The sequence below is a fragment of the Pecten maximus genome, chromosome 14 (genome assembly GCF_902652985.1).
Source record: "Pecten maximus chromosome 14, xPecMax1.1, whole genome shotgun sequence".
Lineage (NCBI taxonomy): Eukaryota > Metazoa > Mollusca > Bivalvia > Pectinida > Pectinidae > Pecten > Pecten maximus.
In genome coordinates, this window is record NC_047028.1 from 14,295,428 (window position 1) to 14,316,152 (window position 20,725).

A 20,725-nucleotide genomic window follows, 5' to 3' on the forward strand; every position below is an offset into this window, starting at 1 on the left:
GTCTATTTGGGAATGATTTAAGATATAAACTATTGTGTCTTTCAGAAAATACATCTCACCCTTTCAAATGGTGCACCTCCATAGCACCATGTCCTGAAACGTTTTGGTAGAAAAGGGAAAACGTGGTCTACTATTGGAAGTATGTACCGAACATCCACTTCAGCTGGATCTGGTCGACCTGTAACATCAACATAGCTACATTGGAACATTAAATAAAAATATATAACAGTAAGAGATGTATATGATGACCCTTTCATATACTCAATATGAACTCCCTTGACGGTTACTATACTAGAAGCATATCAACTATATTTCCTTGTTAGTTCCCCTTTTTATCAGCAATGTTTGAATAATTCAAATTATTAAAATAAATGCATCAGATTCATTTTAAAACACACAATCTATCCTTGGGTAAACATTCCTGTTAAACTTAAAGGAGAAAGGGATGGTTTCGGTTTTACATGTTTAACGTCCTATTACCAGTTGTTGTCAATGTGAAGATGATTATTTGCAAAATAATTTACATAGCCAAATATGTTTTCATTTCTGTTTTTATGGAAAGAACTGTATCAGTGTATGAGATAAATTACGTTGACCTCCTATCGGCAACAGCATTCCGGTGTCTTTCACTTTAAGCACATTAAAAAAACGAAAAAAATATACACTGTTTGTTTTTGTGTGTTTTGCTTCCATTTTAAAACAAAAAACAAATGTGTTACCTATTACCCTCGATGTCGAAGGCATTCATTGTTGTGTAACCCTAGTTGTAATAAAACAATTTATCGTCAACAAAAACGCAAACCCTTCCTAGCTGTATACCTGTGACGTAACTGACGAGTGATGCAACCACGAGGAAGGTGGCAATACCCAAGGTACCGAGCCATTGGTAGGAAATTGCATACATCCTGTCAAGTCCTTCACTGAGATATAAACAATAATAAAGAGGTACAAATACAAATTTTATAGATGGAATAGTTAGGATTTTATTCAAACGATAAAACAAATTCAACAGAGGACATAGTCAAGGGTCAAATGTGTTTACATGTGACCTATTGTTACAAGTAACGGGTTACGCAATGCTGATAGGTCTCTCCTACTGCAGGTGTATAATCTAGATTTTGATTATTTTTTTAAGCGTTAACATTATTTACTATTGATGTATGTCATGGACTACTTCAGTAGCCGTCCAATCTTTTATTCTCCCTTATCCGGCCAAGCACATGTTCCGAAAAGGCAGTTAGTGTTTTTAGAGTAATTCCTATGTGTATTCTCCTCTTAACGTTCCATAAATACAGCAAATGACTATTAGAACAAATAAATGGTGGTTTAAAGGTGAGAAAAAAAAGAACAACAAAAAGGCCCAAACAAGAAGCGATGTAGTGGAACAATATCACAGAAGACAGATATCGAAACACTCACACATACTATTAGCAAGTAAAGTTCAACAACCGCTAGGTCATGTAAAATTTTGTTTATGCTTATAGTTACAAATGGAGATATCAGATTTTATTTTGCTTTCATGAAAACAAATCGAAAACAATCTCGTGTCGGTTGTAAAATGATACAGATAACTATATATTTACATTTGCTCCGCATATCCCCATTGACGAAATGCTAAGAGGCAGTTGCCACCATACGCCTATAACACCCAGTGCATCAGGCTATAACACCCAGTGGGTCATTTGATATTAAAAAAGGCGGGCTTTCTTTTTTGCTGGTTCAGTTTTTTTCAAAGTTGACGGAAATGGTAAGACAATATAAATATAAGTATTGAACCGTCGTTTTAATGTTGTTATAGTCGATATGGCAGCAAGATGTATGGTGGGCAAATGTAGCATGGGAACCCTAACGGGTTCCGGGTTCCCATGCCATTTGCCCACCATATATCTTGCTGCCATTTCGACAATAACAACATTAAAACCGCTGTTCATTGCTTAAATGAATAGCTGATAAGAACGTGCATACTTTTCATTGAATCCCGAGAATACTGATTGGGTGGTAGCGGAGGGTTCGGTCGAGGCGTAGAAGTATGTGTTGTTCAATGCGTAAGTGCTGTTCAATAAACCGGTGGTGTTCACCCCAAAAGCTGGACATTGATCCGTCGGTCCCGGCGGAAGATATGGAGTTTTTTTCAGGGTCGTGGAGAAACTTTGTCCCATTGATATCCAGAATATAAAGGACATGCTACTGACGACTCCGGCAACAGCTCCCTACACATGTCAAATTTCAAAGTATCATTTCCCTTTCCTTTATGTAATTCAATGCTTTTATATATGGGTCACCACTTAACTATATCAGGGAGCGTTCATTTATATGTTTGCGTTTGCAAGGAAGATTATTTATACTGTATTTCTACACTAAGCAAGTTTGTCCATTGCTTATACTGCTTACCAAAATAATATAGAATCCATTAAAAACCTGTATATGGATTATTCGCGTTTTCTTTAAAATAACGTAGGTATGTGGAACTTGTAGGAGTTTTTTTTAATTAATCCAGATTTGACCTGGCAGGTGTCTTCGGTGAAGCAGATGATGTTAACTCTACCGGAGTACCTGTTCTGATTATCTTGATACATTTCCAAACGTCTCCATGCACGTATATTTGTTTGCCCCCTTTCAGGCGATTTTGAACCAGAATATAATAGTTTCGTTGTTATGTCTGTACTCTTTATAGTTTCAACAGGTACATGTACGTGTAATAAACGGAATCGAATACAATGATACATATGAACGTATCAATGCTGTTTACCTTTTTGGTAGCTGTAGTAAAATATGCTGAATAAAGCATCAACCCTGTCATCGGTGCACTGAATGCTGCCATAATACTACTTGCCACCTACGAAGATAATGAACGGAATTTTAAAAACCACTTTTTATATATCTAACAATATCCTTTCAGTTCTGGACAAATACAAAGCATACTATTATTACTAAGCTTGATCTAAATATGAAAAATTATCTAATTAAAACATAATACATAATAATATTTGTCCTGCTAGCTTATCGTGTTTTAGAGTATCTGAATAGTTCACAATGTAAAACCTTGCTATATACTGTTATTATTTTTCCGTAAAAGGAAAATGTAAATGAATTAACCATAATGAGGTTGAAAGACGTAACATTAATTTTAACAATGAGACATCAATTTCGTGATACGTAATTTATTACAAATATCAGAAGCACACAAAACATTATGTTTTGACGTATCTGTGGACTAACCTGATATATCGGGCCCTCGATGTTGACTATCATAAAGGATACCGCGACAGCGGCCATTCCAAACACTATTACTGAGGACGAAAACTTATGGTATAATATATCATACGTCAATCCTGATGTTAAAAGGCAAGCGCTTGTAAATATTCCAACAATTATATAGATTAAAGAACTGTATCCAATTATTACTTACAAAATTATGACGAGAACAAAAACCTAAAGCATTTTTGTGACAGTTCTTTCGAAGCAGTTTCATGTCATCGTAATTGAATCCTGTATCATTCTGAGTTGTTTGAATATCATGACAATTTGTTTGATATATAATCGTATGATTTAATTCATGATGCTACTAGGTAGTAAGTATCTCAATATTCAGATGATATAAAATGCCAACTAAAACACTTACCGGATAATTTTGCTATAAGTGTTATTTTGAAATCCGATAAACCTTTAAATGTAGGTTTTATAAAATCTTCTGTAAGTTGAGCAGATAAACTTGCTAGCCCAGAAGATAATGTACTGAAATATATAATGAAGCGATGAACTAATAATCCTTTTAAGCATGAACCCAATTTTTCAGTATTGTGCAAATATTCTCTTCTGGCACATCGCTGGTGTTACCGGAAAGATGAACATTTAGACATAATACTTGGGTAATAATCATTTATCTTCTGTCTTTTGCATAAGATATATATTGTGTACAGGGATGGTATCGCGCCTTTTATTAATCGGCTCGAAATCCCATGTTTGATTTGCGTTGTATTTTTTATTTCGTAGCGAGGCATTAGCATACTAATTTACTTGTTAGATATGTTCTGATGTCATGTTTCGCCCAAAAAAAAATCCAAATTAATCAAGCAATAAGTATCTGTATTGATCTTTAATCTAAGGTTCAAAAGAATGATTTTTACCTTAGCGAGGCACTAAAGAGCGAGGCCATAAAGAGACCAGACATGCCTGGCAGATTCTTGAAGATGTCCAGTACCATGAATGGAATTACCTAAATCAGAACATATTCATATCCATTCAACAGTTCTCTATTAAATACTAATCTAAACTGAAATCGACTTCATATATATACACATATATCGACATAACTTCATTTAACTAAGGCGACATATTATATATAAGACTGGGAGTTGTAAAATTAGCATTATGTTTATATACCTGATTGGGATTGGTGATTTGTTTGGATGCTAGAGGATCGCATCCTTTGGAATAGAAATATGCGAAAGCGATTATTCCCTCAAAGGCTGCTAACGACATGGTGAACAGAAAGGCTGGACCAGCCAACAGGAGGACTCTGTTGAGAAGGAAAACATTGTAACAATTTTATTATTTATATCACAATTATTCGTAATCAGAGACTTCTTTATTTCAATGCTTATTGGCAGGATTGACTAATATGTTATATCTAAATTACATTGAATAGAAAAATGTTATTTATATTTGTTAAATACTGCATACAGTAATTCCAAATCAAGCTGTGTGTAACAAAGTTAATAGCAATACGATGAACTCACCTGCTCGCAGCACGTTGTGTAGGCATTGAGCTGATCCTCTGTACAGACGATTGGTTAAATACTATCCCAGTCATTCGAATACTAGATCCAATCACAAGACTCCAGAAGGTATGTCGTACAAACGGGTCTGGATCAAAACTAAGCAGACAGTAAAATATAACACATATTGATTTCATTATAGTAACTTTGAACATGTTCTTTAGAAGATATACCATATAACGGAGAAGAAATTTCTAGGCATACATTATGATATTAATAATCTGATATGGACTTTTTCATATTCAGAACAGTTAAGATCATCCAAGCGCATTGTTTACATTACGTTGTACAAAAACCACATGTTCCACATGATGAATAATTGGCGCCCATGGATGCGGCTGACACCATATCTGATAGTATTATATCAATAGAAAAGCAGATATTTGTCGAAGGGATCGGAAATGTCACATTTATGCGACGCCACTTACTTGAAGAAATTAAGTCTTTCATTTTTACTAACTATCTCAAACAACTTTGCTGACCCTCCGGAAGTTATAGTTCCCTATAGGAAAGGAAAAAAATGAAATTGTATTATGCGAATTTTACACGAACAGTTACGTGATTAATGTAGAGAATTTTACTAAAATATCAATTTAGCATATATTTACATTGATTTCTTTACCTTGGTGATCACAGAGAGCATTCCTATCAGCATGACCAGACACTGAAAGACGTCTGTCCAGATCACAGCCTTAAGACCACCCTGAAATATTAGGTTTTTATGATGACAATATTTTATGAACAACAACAACTGTCATAATGATGCAACATAAAAATGAATTGTTTTGTGACAACATCCTCCTCCTCCACTCAACTACCACTACCACATTCATCGCCATCACTATCGGTGAAATTTGCTGAGATAGGATAAACAGGGTTGTTCTAGTTGTTAAATAAGATATTATTCTTTATTTAATTATCAGGTATGGGGAAACCTTATGGGAAATACTGACTACCTCATTATGACTGACATTGTCTGAAATAGGCCCATTGACATGAATATAAATAGGTTCATTACTATGGACGTGTACAGCACGGACACCGACGCTACCAGTACTATGGATGACCACACTGGTAATTCCGTGACTGAAAGATCAGAAATATAAACTTTTACAATCTAGGTTTACAGTTTAGAAACTTATCTTTACTTTATTGCACTTTTTCCTCTACACACATTTGTTTATTCTCAGTGCTTTTGTAATACAAAACAATTAATCATTGTCTCGGTCACTTACATAATGAATATCACATGAAAACTTACTGATTGATGACAAAATAAATTATATCACGTGACAACTTATCTATCAATGACAAAATAATCTATATCATGTGACAACTTAGATCATGTTACGTGACATTTTATTTATAGATGACAAAATATTTTCTATACATTGATGAATCATCTGTAGCTTTCACTATATAGTGTTATACAATTGTATATACCAGTGACTAAAGGGGACAACCCATACAGAAATGTAAGATGTATGTGGTTTACACAAGGGAAATAACTTCCTCGACCTAATATGTAAATAGTCCTATCTGGAATGTTCTGGAAGCGAGATATTTCATAATATTTTGTTTACAAGCATTTTTTGACAAGTTGTTGTTTACAAGAAGTGTGTTTAAATACCACAACAGACAAATGATTTAGAATTGATTTAAAATTGTCAAGGATAACTATACTAATTCTGCTGGTTATTAATTGACTAGAACTGTGAACTGCTGGATTTATTAAGATAGGAAAGATTTAATCAATGACAACTGTTATCAGATAAGTATCTGACAGTGTGGATTTAACTCACCACCTTGTACACCACTGAATTGTAATTGTGAATTATCTCTATAACTTGCCTAGTTTTGTATAAATCATAAACTTGTGTTTTGAACGTGGCTGCTGGTTTTTCATCTTTCTGTTATCATCACGTAACAATAGAGGTTTAGAATGTTTTGCTGGATTAAATATCAATGACTTTGGAATGATAATATATTTTCTTACCTGCATCCAGGGCAATAGCAGGGCCATACAGTACTGATCCCAGGTAAAATATCTGTAAACAAAACATTTCCAGAAGCTTCAAAACGTTTTACTAAAAGAACCGAAGTAAAAAACACATTCGTTCACCACACCCATATAGCTAGCACAAAGGAAAGACCGCTCTTTAATGACCTAGTTAATCATAGGAATTCGGACGATACAAGCTAATCATAGGACTTAGGACGATACAAAGACAGACTCATTCAGAAATGAAGCGTTTAAACACATAATCATGGCACCCTAAAAGACTAATTATTCATCTGCATACAAGATATACATACCGTTCCCAATCCTGCCACGCATGTTCCCAAGAGGCGGATTCCACGCGATTTGTACCGTAGTTCTAGATACTGCAATTTAATTAAGTATTAGAATCAATCAATCCATAAAGTTTGGTGTCCGAGACAAGAGTTACTCGCTCTTAATACACTCCTGCTGTCTATGGCGACTCATGACGTAATAATAAAATAAATGTGCTCTCCTACTTGGGTTCTATATTTTCTCTTCATTTTGTTATTTATATCTTTCGTAATGTCTCACTTGATAATACCGCGATTTCAAATGTAAAACCAAATGCACATTTCATTCCACAGAAACATACATATGTGCGACCTTTGCAAAGTTTAGTGAACAGCGGGAGGGTAAATAACGTGGTGACTGTTATTTTGTATATATTTTAAGTGCATTATTAGTTGTTCGTTAAAGTCTACACTAAATGGTTTGTTTTGTTATAGTTATTAATTGTAGGATAAATTTGTAAAATAAAATACTGTTGAGAAATTATGTTAAAAAAATGTTTCGTTTTCGAGATATACGTCTTTTCGTTGAATGCACATTGTACACCAATGTTATTGGTTCTAGATAGATCTAGATGTGACGTCTCAAGTGTGTAATATCTGCCATATTGCATATAAACAAAAGAGATAGCTGGAGCTTAAGATCAAATATCACCGTGTTATACGATGCAATATCACTATGTTTCAATATTTGACATTGAACATTGTGTTATACTGAAAGTCTTGTCTCACATATATAAGACCACGTATGCCAATGATCTGAGCTTTCAGATCACACATCTCAAGAGTAATCTAGACCTACTACAATCAGGGACATATACATGTAGTCTATATACGTTCCTGTTATAATCATAGACATAAATATCAATACACGTCTTTGACCTATTCGAGAAATGTATATGTTTTTGTTTAGGTCTAAACAACTGTAAAAGCATAAAAATGACCAGATATTTAATTTAGTTTATTTCGTGGTTATAGAAACTCCATGAAATGAAACCCTCACATATATTTTTTGAAATAAATTGCGGATTTTATCTGAAAATCTACATAATGTTGTTAAGCATGTAGATAATTATCGTATATTTGACAGGTGAATTTACAATCCATAGCGGTAGACAGGACAGTCATGTCAGTGTCAAATCCTGTGTTCTCGTACGATGAAGAAATGCGTGTCACTAGTCTTTTGGTGTTGACCACGCGGTAAGTACCAACAACCTGACCGGTCCACTTCTGTTCTCGAACAATCTTTTCATTTTAAATTATCATTCCACAAATCGACCGATTTCTCCTTTCCTATTATAATGGAGTGTATTGAGTCTTCTCTATTGCCTATAATTTTTGTTCGGGCTCTCAAACAATGGTGTAATCGAAATCTGAGTAGATGAGTCGGCACAGTAAGTCACACATCGCGTAACGTCGTTGTCTAAAATATCAACATCTTTCGAATAATTGTTATTGTGAAGTTTCTTCATAAATATAAATACATAAAGGTTCCAGTAAGTGATAATGACGGTATGCTCCAATGTAGGTACTTGATCCAAACAAACGGATTTTCGGTGGATGCGTACTAATAGAAATAGATAATTGACCATGCAATAACGAACGTACAGACGAGTTAGTTGTCGAATGTTCGAGGCAATCATCTCCTTTATCAAGACACAAGTATATTACAAGTGATCACATACAGACATAGAACATGGAACAGTTACACAAGTTTAGTAGATATGATGTATTGTTTGTGTAAATTATCCTTTCGGTCGATAATTAATTGAAATTGATTAGAAAACATCTTGGTTGCTGTACAGGTGGTATAAATAAATAATCTTATAAAAAGGTTAAAAATAACAGTGCAAGTTGAAGTGATGTGACGACAGTGTGTGCTTTGTGCCAAATGTTTTTGTTCATTTCCGCTGTTCGTTCATTTCATCCCAGAGCGAGGTCCATTCCCGCGCCTACATGCCTACAGTTTGTGCATGGAAAATATTTCTTGATGTTGTTATGTGTGATAGGAAGAGTTTATAAAACTATATGACATAGATCGCCTATATCAAATAATCTATTAGGATGTTCCATGCCCCTAGAGGTCCACGTCCGCCAATATACTGGTGTTGTGCTGCATAGACATAAACTATTGGCACAAAGTTGTTGTAAATATTCATTGTAAGTCTGTTCTTAGTTAACACAAAACAATTTCATCTTAAACAACAGAAACATGTTTCTATAAGTGTGGTTAGGCCTATTTTCGCCATCATGGCTTTACGCAACTCTCACACATTTCCTGGAATATATCAATTGCGAAGAGCACTCCCAGTGCTGATTGCCTACTGAAAGACAGGTAAAAAAAGCTTGTTTCGACAGCTTATATCTCCGGACAGAGCAGGGGCTTTAAAATGCAGATTTATATGGTTTATAATGCAAAAGCGAATACATTTACCATTAGAATATCAAACATCAATAAGAGAACACTTAAAGATCGTAGAGATGTTGGAGACATCAAGTAGTATTACTTACTTGGTAAACACTGGTGACTTTGAGTGGATGTATTAGAGGAACCCAGATCAGTATTCCAAGTAAATTAGAAGACAAAAATGCCGTTAATGCCCACCAAAACATAATCCCGTGGACATACACTTCCGCCGGAAATCCAAGCATGGTGATTGAAGATTCGAAAGTAACCATGAGTGACAATGCAACCGGAAGTACTTTCATGTGACGATTTCCCACAAGATATTCATTAGTAGTTTTCTGTTTGCCTCCCGCAAATGCAAAATACACTCCGATAGATATAGAAATGAGTATAGCGGACCCAAATGTGATATAATCCACCAGCACAAGTCTAGCAATACCTTCGTCAACCATTTTGTTCGATGATATACCCTGGAAAATACATAATCTGATAGACCTCACAAGATAGCATGCAAATAGAAGAAGCAGGTCTTGGTATCTACCAATCAAAAAGAAAACTAAGTCATAATATATCACATTCACAAAAATGTGTCACTCCTGAAGTCAACTTATGCAACAGGAACTCTTGATATCGTATATTTTTTGTGTTGAATAACACAGCAGCGGATTTAGGTTCAGAGTAATTTCCTCTAAAACAGCTGTATAAAGGAGTGATGTAAGTAAAAAGGTACATGGATAGGTAAATGACACACTTATGACTTCTACCACCTAAGTGTAAGGGCGATTTACTACCCCGATCGCCTTAACAATGTAATTAGACTATCATTTACCCGAAATCGTATGATCTTATTTTCATATCAATCGATTTTGTGTCGGCCATGGCTTGATTAAGGCTTGTAAAGCTCAGTATACTTTTCCCTACGTTTGATGTCAACCGAGTAATGTTTTTGATTGGTTTTGTTTGGTATAATTTATTTGCACAATTAGATCATCTAAGGACGATGTACACGATTTCGTTTTGTTTTGTTTTGTTTAACGTTCTGTCAAGAACTATGGTCATCTAAGGATGGCCTTCACTGTGTATGTGTGCGTGTTTTGGAGGCAGCGGTATCTGGGCGGGACAAGCGGCACTGTTTTACAATTTGGGTATCTGAAATAGGCAGGTTTGGTGGGATTAGCGCCACTTATAGCACGAACCATGTCTATTTCAGATATATGTTTTGTAACCCGACATGCCCCCTTGCTCATCATTGGTCATCCAATAAAAATTTCCCATTTCCAATTAAGATCCAATTATACGCTCGAGACCGTTGTACTCGTTTACGTTGGAAAGTTTTATAATTGATCAATAGCTTTGAGTAAGTTGGACGCGATTGCATTGGACGATTTTAACTATCTTATGTGGTCACATGTATATGTGAGACTTGACTGAGAATGAATTTAACGTGTTTGAGGGGTTGCATTCTCTATTTGTTCCATAAGCTTAAAATGGATGAAATAATGAATACAGATGTTGAGATGGATCCCTTTTTGTTGGAGTTACTGCTAGGTTTACAAAAGAAAACCTAAAGTCACGTCAAAGTCAGAGGAAGAGAACCTGCCGTTTGCGTCGATAGTATCTGATGAAGATTTAACATATCTTATAAAGGGCCTGGAGAATGTCAATACCTAGAAAATTACGAAATGGGCAATAACCGTTTTAGAAAAATGGTGGGAAAAGGGAGGTGTGCGTGAAAAGTGTTGTTGAAATGGATACTAAAGGTTTGGATGATCATCTACATATATTCATTGTCGAGGGCAACAGACAAGATGGTAAAGCACGTCCCCCGAAGAGCAAATATTTGATAGCGAATTTATAATTTAGACACTTGCGAAACAAGGACATTTTCATTAAGAACGTTTTGGTTTTGATTTAGGAAAGTTCTTGACGCGCGCATGAAACAACTGATGGATCAAGAAGCTGCCTATTCTGTTAGAGAAGCGGACCTTTTTACAGTCAGCGATGAAGAGACAATGTGGAGAGAAAATGTGGTGTTTGGAAGAGAATACGGAGAACAGCGTTAGCGGCCCGTATTCTCTGAAGACGTGATGATCATCTCGCACTCCAATGTGAACAGTTCAGTGTCAGAAAGGATGACAAAGGAAAATATGTACATTTTATCGGATGTTCTACGAGAACCTACAAAGGAGGACTCGGTCAACTTAATGTTAGTGACAGGAACATCAAACATCATAGTCAACTACGTAGGTGACATCAATGCAACTCAGAACTAGTGCAATCTAATTAATCTTGGTGTTAATAATACGCAGTAATAGTATGGAGATAAGATGTTGCGTAGAAGTTATCGCATTTCATTAAAGACAACAGTCTAGATACTTTTCAACTAGTTGTGATCGATTGACACAACTGTATTGCTATATAGGGTAGTTGTATGAAAACGATATTCAAAACCATATTTCTTTAAAATACGTTTCGTTAACGACCGATATATATATATACGTTCATACTATATCATACATGGAAATATCAATTAGTTTATCCAGAAATATTGCCGGATCGCCAAGGTTTTAAAAATGTATCCCTATGTATTCAAATTGTCTGTCAGGATTGATCGGTCGTTAAAAACACGTATTTTAAAGAAATATGGTTATGAAGATCATTTTCATACGACTAGCCTGGATCGTCCTCAGGATTTTTAAATGTTATTTCATTTTCTATATTCTTCATGTAACCGGTCCATGGTCGACTATTTTAGCGCTTAAATTCAGGCCAGGGAGAAATTATGTACATGTATGTATTATTTAATACTCAGCATTTTGGCCTGTTACCAGTATAATGTGACCGGGTGGTGTGTCCTGCTAGGTGTTATCGATAGTATAATTCATTGCGACGCAATTCAAAATCAGCATACGTTCCGCGCTATCATAAGGAGACAAACAGTGAAATGGCGTAGGTTCTTAAACCACAAATATTCAGCACACGCATGCGAAAGGCCGTCCTCAAATGACCGTAGTTGTTAATAGGACGTGAAATGATGCAAACTAAATGATTCATATCGCACGGTTAGTTTTATCATTTTCATTGCATACTCAACGACCTATCAACACTTAAAGGTTCAAAAGGGTCAGTCAATGTTAAGTGAAAAGGTATTAAATGGAACAACATCAAACAAACGAAATATTTTTTTTAAATGTTGTTTCACACTCGTATATCATTTGAACATGCTCAAAACACATGCCGCCACTTACGGCTCTAAAGGTTTTTGAATGTTATTTGGAGTTTGAATTAATGCAAACTACTGCAGTTAGTGCTTTTAAGTGCATGTACGCTTTACACAGTGCAATTACACAGAAGTGGGTAATTTTTAACTACGCTATGTACTGGTGTGAGATGGGTCGCTCTGCGCATATACACCTGTTTCCACTTACTATGTGCGGTTTACAAGCATGCGAGACACAAAAAATGCCCTTGTGACGTCGCTCATGGCATAAACTTTAATAATTACTATACACTTATAAGTTGATGGTTTCAACAAATAGATTGACTAGTTAAACTTTTAGGTAGGACGTCTGGGTAATTGGATTATTTTGGCGTAACATATTTGCTGTTGCCTTATATAAATTAAAAGCACTCCAAAGGGGCCTCCAACTATTAATTACCTGATAGCTATATGTTTTTCGTTGTGCGGGGGGGGATGTATTTCCAATAATGTGCCAGGAAAATACATTAAAGTCTATAACACAAGACCTAATCGTATTTCATATTTGTTTACAGTCTCTCTATGTTTTCGCAACATTTATATCATGACAAATTCATAAAAAAAATGTTGAATGCCAATCAGTAAAGTACAAATGTACAGTAGCTGGCAAACTATCAGGGCGGTTATCCAAATGTTATATACACACTTATCTCGATAACGTGTGACATGGGTGTTATTGTTAAAGCTCCGTGAACAGGAATACGAATAGGAATTTGTCGTGGATTAGCATGCGTTTTCACAATGTTAAAAACTGTAACTGGCGATATAAATATGTATTATCATGTGGCGATATGATAGTACATGCATACTATGAATATGGTTGCAGGTTTGATGATAATAGTTTGTTGGTTGCAGGTTTGAGGATAATAGTTTGTTCGTTGTTATTGCCATTTTATAAAGGTTTGCTCTCTCGAACATACAAATCGACCCCCGTTTTATTTTCTAAAGCCAAATTAAAATAACATCCACCTCCCCTTTTAATTGAGGACTTGACATAAGGTCTTGTTACACAATTGTACTTTATTAGTCCTCTGCTGGTAAAACCGAGGGGCTATAGGGTTCACTTCTCGTCCGTCTGTCAGTCCATCCACTCAGTTTCCACAGTCGGCATGCAACTTTTCAATAAGAAGCTACATGCCAAGTTTGAATTCAGGGGTTTTGGATCAAGGTCAAGATCACTATTTCTAGCGGGGCCAAGAGAGGACATGTATTGCTTTAGCAATACTCAGTATATTTGTTGTTTTCGTTAAGCAGGAAGTTTCACGTGAACAAATTGTGCAACAACAATATTATCATTTTCACCTAAGTTTAAATTAATTTGAATTGAACAAACAAACGACACAATTAAATATATGAATGATCACTGTTACAATCGAAACATGTAAACCGTCAAAATTCTATACTATTTTACGGTATGCGTTTAAAGCGAACCGTGGTCGGTACAATGATATCCAATGTTTCTCTTCCCTTCAGGGCATTTGCCTAATTTCGCGCCTGCTTCCAGACAATTCGATCTGAGTAAAATTAATCTTAATCGGAAACAAATCAGTATTATTAACAAATAATTCATATATATAATAATATTTACTATCAAAATTGGAACAGGGACGTGCTGCATGCCACAGGCCACACTGTGTTATGGCCTACGTCAACAGAAACTGACTTCAACATTGCCTTACGGTCAATGGATACTTGTCCAGGGCCCACTACCTGCCTGCTACGATGAAAAAAGTCCCCCCCCCCCCCCCCCCTCCAAAGAATTAATTATTGATCTCTGTAATATACCTGCAGTCTGTCGTCGTATTACCAGGCCAGCTTCAGTCAGGACTCTCTCTCACTGTGATGAACCCTCTTCTTTAACAGACGGCTCAACCCATTCTAGGGTCAAACAGGTTATCCGAATTTTCGTGACCTCATTTGAATTCTGACCGTGCGATCATTTACATCTTAAGCCAAAGCATGTACGTAAATATCACACAGTAAGTTAACAATCCATCTCAGCAAAACGTATCACACGAGATGACATCGAAGATACAGTACGGTGTCAGATTAAATAGCGATGTATATGTTTTCCTTGTTAGAACAAAATAGACAAAATTCATTACAGATTATTGATCTCGGTACATTAATAGTATTTTTACTTTACTTAAACATTTATTTTTAATGTCTTGGTTGATAGTCTGTGTTTCTGCAGCCAAGATAAAAGCATCATTTGTAAACCGGAAATCAAAGTTTTGTACAAAAGACACACCGCAAGATATTAAAGTATGCATGTTATATAGCAAGCATGGCTGCGAACGCCTTAGGACCATCCTTCGATCCATCAGTGTAGAATATGTTGATGACGTTGTATCTATCCTCTTTGTTGGCGGACTTGTGTATGTCTTCATACAACGCTGATGATATCTAAGAGCTTATCAGAACGGAAACAGTGACCCTGCAAAGTTCTTCAATTAAATCTATAAGCAAACAATAAAAATGTATATTGACGAAGTGTTATCTTTAAATAACATATTTACTAACCACACCACCCTGTTTTGACAAAAAAATCGCAGACACACAAGTATCATAATAAAAGGCAAAGTATTATCGTTGTGTTAAAATGTTTTAATATTCTACTTTAATCAAATAAAAACAAAAGCTCACACTGTTTCGCTATTTGAATTAATGGTTAATACCCTAAACATACTTGTATGGTTGATTATATTCGATCGCCAATATCAATAGCACGCACAAAATAAACAACGATCCAATCAGGGTTGACGAATTACAGTTGAATATTGGGTGACTTTTCGTCTTTACTTTGTTTCCCGTTAATCAAATGTTCAGCGTCCATGCTTCGGAGAAAGGTGACCTCTTCTTCCATGACCCCTTTGTTCATTCTTTCTAGAAGTTCTTGTCGCTAAAAGAAAATATTCAATCTCAGAAAAAATTGTGAATATCAAACAAACGATACACACTTAAAAAGCATTACCGGTAATGGGTTTTAAATATGTTGATCTAGCTAACCTTACTAGACGAGCTGATGAATAACGACCAATAAGTCAAATACAGAATGTAAATCCTTGAATTAACATACAGTAACTTAGAATATGTAATTTAATCTATTATGTTTTATCTGTTACCTTTTCAAACGGTGCACCACCATAGCACCATGTCCTAAAACGTTTTGGTAAAAAGGGAAATACGTGGTCTACTATTGGAAGTATGTACCGAACATCCACGTCAGCAGGATCAGGCCGCCCTGTAATAACATAATTGTGTCTTAAGAAAGATGATGGTTTTGAAATGCCTTGCATAAAAAAGGTCGAAACAAATTTTTAAACAAACAACACGTCAGACAATAAGAAGCACATGTGTTATAACTCTCTATTGTGGACTACTATACAAAGGACTCTTTCAAATACTTATCCAATTCTTGGGTTTGCCTCTTTATGCCCCCGTAACCACCAACTCTACATACCGGTCAAACACAAGTTTTATTTGTTTGTCTAATCCCAGTTCATTGTCAGAGATTAAATTTGTTCTTGACATTTGGAGCATAATGTCCTAGTATATCTATGACCCAGTAACCTCTGCCCTGCAGGTAGGGCGTAAGAGTTGTACCTGCTGCCCCCATTGCATGATCGTAATAGGCGACTAAATTTGGGATCTTATCTTTTTCTCTTCTTTCTGAACAACTTTCTGCTTCCTAATGTCTCCCTACACAATGCCTCACTTTTGGCCTTCAGTTGAGCGTTCGCCCCTGTGAGGAAGGCTTTGGGTTCTGTCCCCTGGCCGAGAAATACCAGAGTCTTTAAAAATGGTAGTTGCTACTCCTGCTTAGCGCTCAGCATATTTGGAGTGGGACGACTGGTTGACCCGTTGTCAGTATAATGTGACCGGGTGGGGTGTGATGCTGGGTGTCTTCGGCAGTATGCTTCAGTGAGGTAGCACTATAAATCGGCAAAAGTTCCGGCCTATCACAAGGAGACTAAACACGAACATACCGCAGCCTCCCAAAAAACACATACGCACTCACCACACGCATGCATGTCGCACGCACGGGAGGCCGTCCTTAAATGACCTTAGCTGTTAATAGGACGTTAAACAAAATAAACTAAACCAAACCAAACCCAGTAACCTTGACCTTTGGTCAGTTGATATCTTGTATAATCCATGACTCAATAATTATCACATTCATTCAGTTGATTTGATGATTAATTATGACGACCATCGTTCCATGATATCATCACAAAAAAGTTCTGATGAAAAAAAATTTGACCGTGGCATTTGACTCGGTGACCTTGACCATGATCAGTTCACTTGTTGTTGAATTTACACCAACATTGTTTGATACTGTCATAACAAATGAAAGGTTACAAAACTTTCTTTGATCCAGTGGTATTGACCATCGGTCAATCGACTCGCTGTTTCACACCTACAAACATTGCTTTATGTCATAGAAAAATTAATCACTAACGATACAAACTTTTACCTTGACCTTTGACCCAGTGACCTTTTGTAAGTTGACTCTTATCTTCATAAAAACCAGCTTCGCATCCTCGTGTCATAGCAAAATGTTAATCAGTGTAAAGATTTGACCCTAACCCTGGCCTTTGACCTTGTCAGTTGATATGTTGTTTAATGTCAATCAAGCATTGAAGCAATTTTGGTTCCCTTCCCCTAAGGATGTTTCAAACCAAACTAAATGAACCACATCCTTTTATTCCTACATCAGAAGAAGAAAAAATCGCTAAATTATCCTTATTAGGCACGCCCACTCAGACCTGTTGGTTGCCGGACCCACCATTTATTAAAAACTGATTTACCTCAATTACAGGATGCTTCAGACCAAATTATGGTTTTGTAGCGAGGTAAATTACGTGGCACATCAATTATAAACCTACAGAAATCGTTATGAAATATGCTATAATAAAGGTGACCGATTACGCCCGTCTCTTGTTGGCGCTTTGGTGCATTCTCAACCCGCTCTAAGGTGAGATTTCATAGATGGAATGTCGTCTTGTTGCTTTTTTAAACCGAGACAAGGTGCCAACACGTCAAAGCAACATTTCATCGCACCAACACGCTTATGCGCGAACACGACATTTTGCCGCACTTACACATCAAAGCCCTAATACGCCGACACAAGATAGCCGTAATCAGGCACAACAAATAAATGCAACATTAATAAATGAATGATGACTCTCTTTAAACTCCATTCACACATTTATTTTCCATAAAAAATTGACTTTTAACTTTTAAACGGCCTTGCCGCTTAGGCAATCTGATTTTAATACAAAGCACTAAACTCCTATACAGAGGAGCCATGTTTGGATCGCCTTTCAACCTCGACTAGCAAAAGTTAAACTAAGGTGGGCACGCCATTATCCATGTGAGGGATAAAGTAGCAAGACCTGAGATTCAACATTTCAGCATTGTTTTGGTTGCTTGTTCTATCGTTCTATATGACTGTATATAAAACAAAGTGCGCCATAACCACCCTTCCTAAAATGACGTTAGTTAGAAAAAAAAAATCAAAACAAATTTAGCTTGCATACCTGTGACGTAACTGACGAGCGAGCCAATGACAAGGAAGATGATAATACCCAACGTACCAAGCCATTGGTAGGAAATGGCATACAACCTGTTAATTCCTTCACTGAAAAACAACACAGAGATTTCGATTAAGTTTGTTTAAAGGTTATGTCTTTTATAAACTGTTATCAATTTTTGTATTTAGTCGTACTGCAGGCGAAAATGATTAACATGGAATTGATTTGGGTATCTTTATTCTATTTCGGCTGTAAAATTATTTTTTTCATTCAACACAGACATCTCAAAAAACGCTACTGCCTCCCTGTTTTAACCCGACTGTCTCGCATTTAACGTATCCTAACGATAGTATAATGAGTATCAATCGACAGGAAGCTGTAGTAGCATGATTATAACTAGAGAGTAAAATAATGGATTTGAATAAATTTACTTTTCGTTGAATCCCGAGAATTCTGATGGCATAGCAGTGGAGGTTTCGGTCGAAGAGTAGAAGTATGTGGTGTTGTACAGGTAAGTGCTGTTCAATAAACCAGTGGTGTTCCCCCCAAACGCTTGGCATTGATCTGTCGGACCCGGCGGAAGATATGGTGTCTTCTTCAGGGTTGTGGAAAAACTTTGTCCCATTGATATCCAGAATATAAAGGACATGCTACTGATGACTCCGGCTATAGCCCCCTACAACATGTTTAGATATTGTTCAATTAACACGTGCGGAACACTTCTTCATAGATACTCTTATAGCAGTACTTCGCCTCTTTAAATAGTTCATACTGCCTCTATATTTCAACATTTCGTGCATGCATGCTCTGCTTACTTGCATTGGACAAATGGTATCATAAGGGGCTAATGCTATGTCGAGTAGAGAAAAAAAAATTGTTTCTACTATTTGTTCATAGGAAGGATTTATATTCTTAATTTTATCATTAATCGGAAATTTAACAGTGTTCAATCCTCCACTAGACACACGAATCTTGCTGTGCTGGTTGATGCTGGAAGTTATTATTGTAAAAGTTTAACAATCAAAACACGATTGAAGAATCTAGAGGTATGTTTGTTAAATGTCTAACTTTGTACACTAAGGAAATCACGACGTTCACTTTTGTTGAAATATTAAAGCTCCTTTATGTACAGAAATGTTTTAGAAATCAAAGGTTGGACTTCTTTCACTTAAAATCTTAGAAATGTGACTACTGTCATGAAGAAAGGGAAACAATCGCAATTGTATATATATGCAGTTTCTTTTTCATTCTTTCAATTATTTATTGAAATTGAAGACATTCATACTATCCATAATTCTGTATATTTTTTTAAGTCTCATTATAATACCATTCTATAATAATACCATCTCATGATTTTACCATTTTATAATAATATCATATCATGATTTTACCATTTTATAATAATACCATCTCATGATTTTACTATTTTATGAAAATACCGTCTCATGATTATACCATTTTATAATAATGCCATATCTTGATTTTACTATTTCATATACCATCTTAAATTAATATCAGCTTATAATATATAAATTTTACAAGCATACGTTTTCTAAATATATTGTATATAAAAATGAAATACCAATGAATATCTATGGTTTTATTAATGCTGAGTACATTAAAATAAAATCATTTTCTATAATACATATGTATACTACAACATGTAATATATGCATTACTCTACAGCATTTAACATCAGTAGAACACAATTTTCTTTAAAAAAAACAGATGTGGCACACACAGGTTATAAATTCCTTGTATGTAGTTTTGTTGATCATTTCGAATACAATGAAGGACATTAAATTATCAATATACATAACCTTTTTGGTCGCTGTTGGAAAATATGCTGAGTAAAACATCAGTCCCGTTAATGGGGCAGTAAAGGCTGCCTGAATACAATGGGAAACCTGTGTGGAAAATAAGCAGTTATCTAGAGTTATCTAGAGTAATCTAGATTTAAAACATACTTTTTAAACTCTAAGGCACTGAAATAAATTTTCAGTTGTAGCCGAACACTTTGTAGTATATTATTGAAGATTTATGTCGATATGAACACTGTGATTGTATTTGTTTATAGAGTAAAAGGGTTTGCTATGTCCTTTTATCAAGCTGTTCCTCTGAATGATCCTGTGTTTTATATGAGTGTTTAGACTGTGTTTTGATTGGTAGATTCTAACCCATCTCATTTTGCTGAAATATATATACATTATATATATATATATCAACCCTACAAAATGCACTCCGGGTTAATATGACAATCCTACGACACAAGTTCGTACCTAAATACATGTATAGTAACAAGGGACTTCTTCATATTTCGTTACGTCGAAATTAGAAAATTAACCAATCAGCGACCTGATCGAACGCCGGTGCTGATGGCATTTATTGAATGTTATCAAAAGTCTGCGCCAGG

General features: G+C 35.7%; 1 protein-coding gene across 1 annotated transcript in view; it reads right to left on the minus strand.

Annotated features, from left to right (window-relative positions):
• The window catches only part of LOC117341763 (sodium-coupled monocarboxylate transporter 2-like), a 42,864-nt gene that overhangs the window by 4,044 nt on the left and 18,095 nt on the right, over nt 1-20,725 (minus strand). Inside the window, exons 13-31 of the mRNA XM_033903626.1 lie at nt 20,133-20,219; nt 18,744-18,988; nt 18,319-18,419; nt 15,901-16,019; nt 15,546-15,677; nt 7,095-7,163; nt 6,775-6,826; nt 5,797-5,864; nt 5,401-5,481; nt 5,207-5,280; nt 4,740-4,877; nt 4,384-4,519; nt 4,128-4,216; nt 3,623-3,735; nt 3,220-3,290; nt 2,750-2,836; nt 1,966-2,210; nt 820-920; nt 60-178 (exon numbers count right to left, since the gene is read on the minus strand). Coding sequence (XP_033759517.1) covers nt 60-178; nt 820-920; nt 1,966-2,210; nt 2,750-2,836; nt 3,220-3,290; nt 3,623-3,735; nt 4,128-4,216; nt 4,384-4,519; nt 4,740-4,877; nt 5,207-5,280; nt 5,401-5,481; nt 5,797-5,864; nt 6,775-6,826; nt 7,095-7,163; nt 15,546-15,677; nt 15,901-16,019; nt 18,319-18,419; nt 18,744-18,988; nt 20,133-20,219 — 2,127 coding nt within the window. The remainder of the gene's footprint in view (nt 1-59; nt 179-819; nt 921-1,965; nt 2,211-2,749; nt 2,837-3,219; nt 3,291-3,622; nt 3,736-4,127; nt 4,217-4,383; nt 4,520-4,739; nt 4,878-5,206; nt 5,281-5,400; nt 5,482-5,796; nt 5,865-6,774; nt 6,827-7,094; nt 7,164-15,545; nt 15,678-15,900; nt 16,020-18,318; nt 18,420-18,743; nt 18,989-20,132; nt 20,220-20,725) is intronic.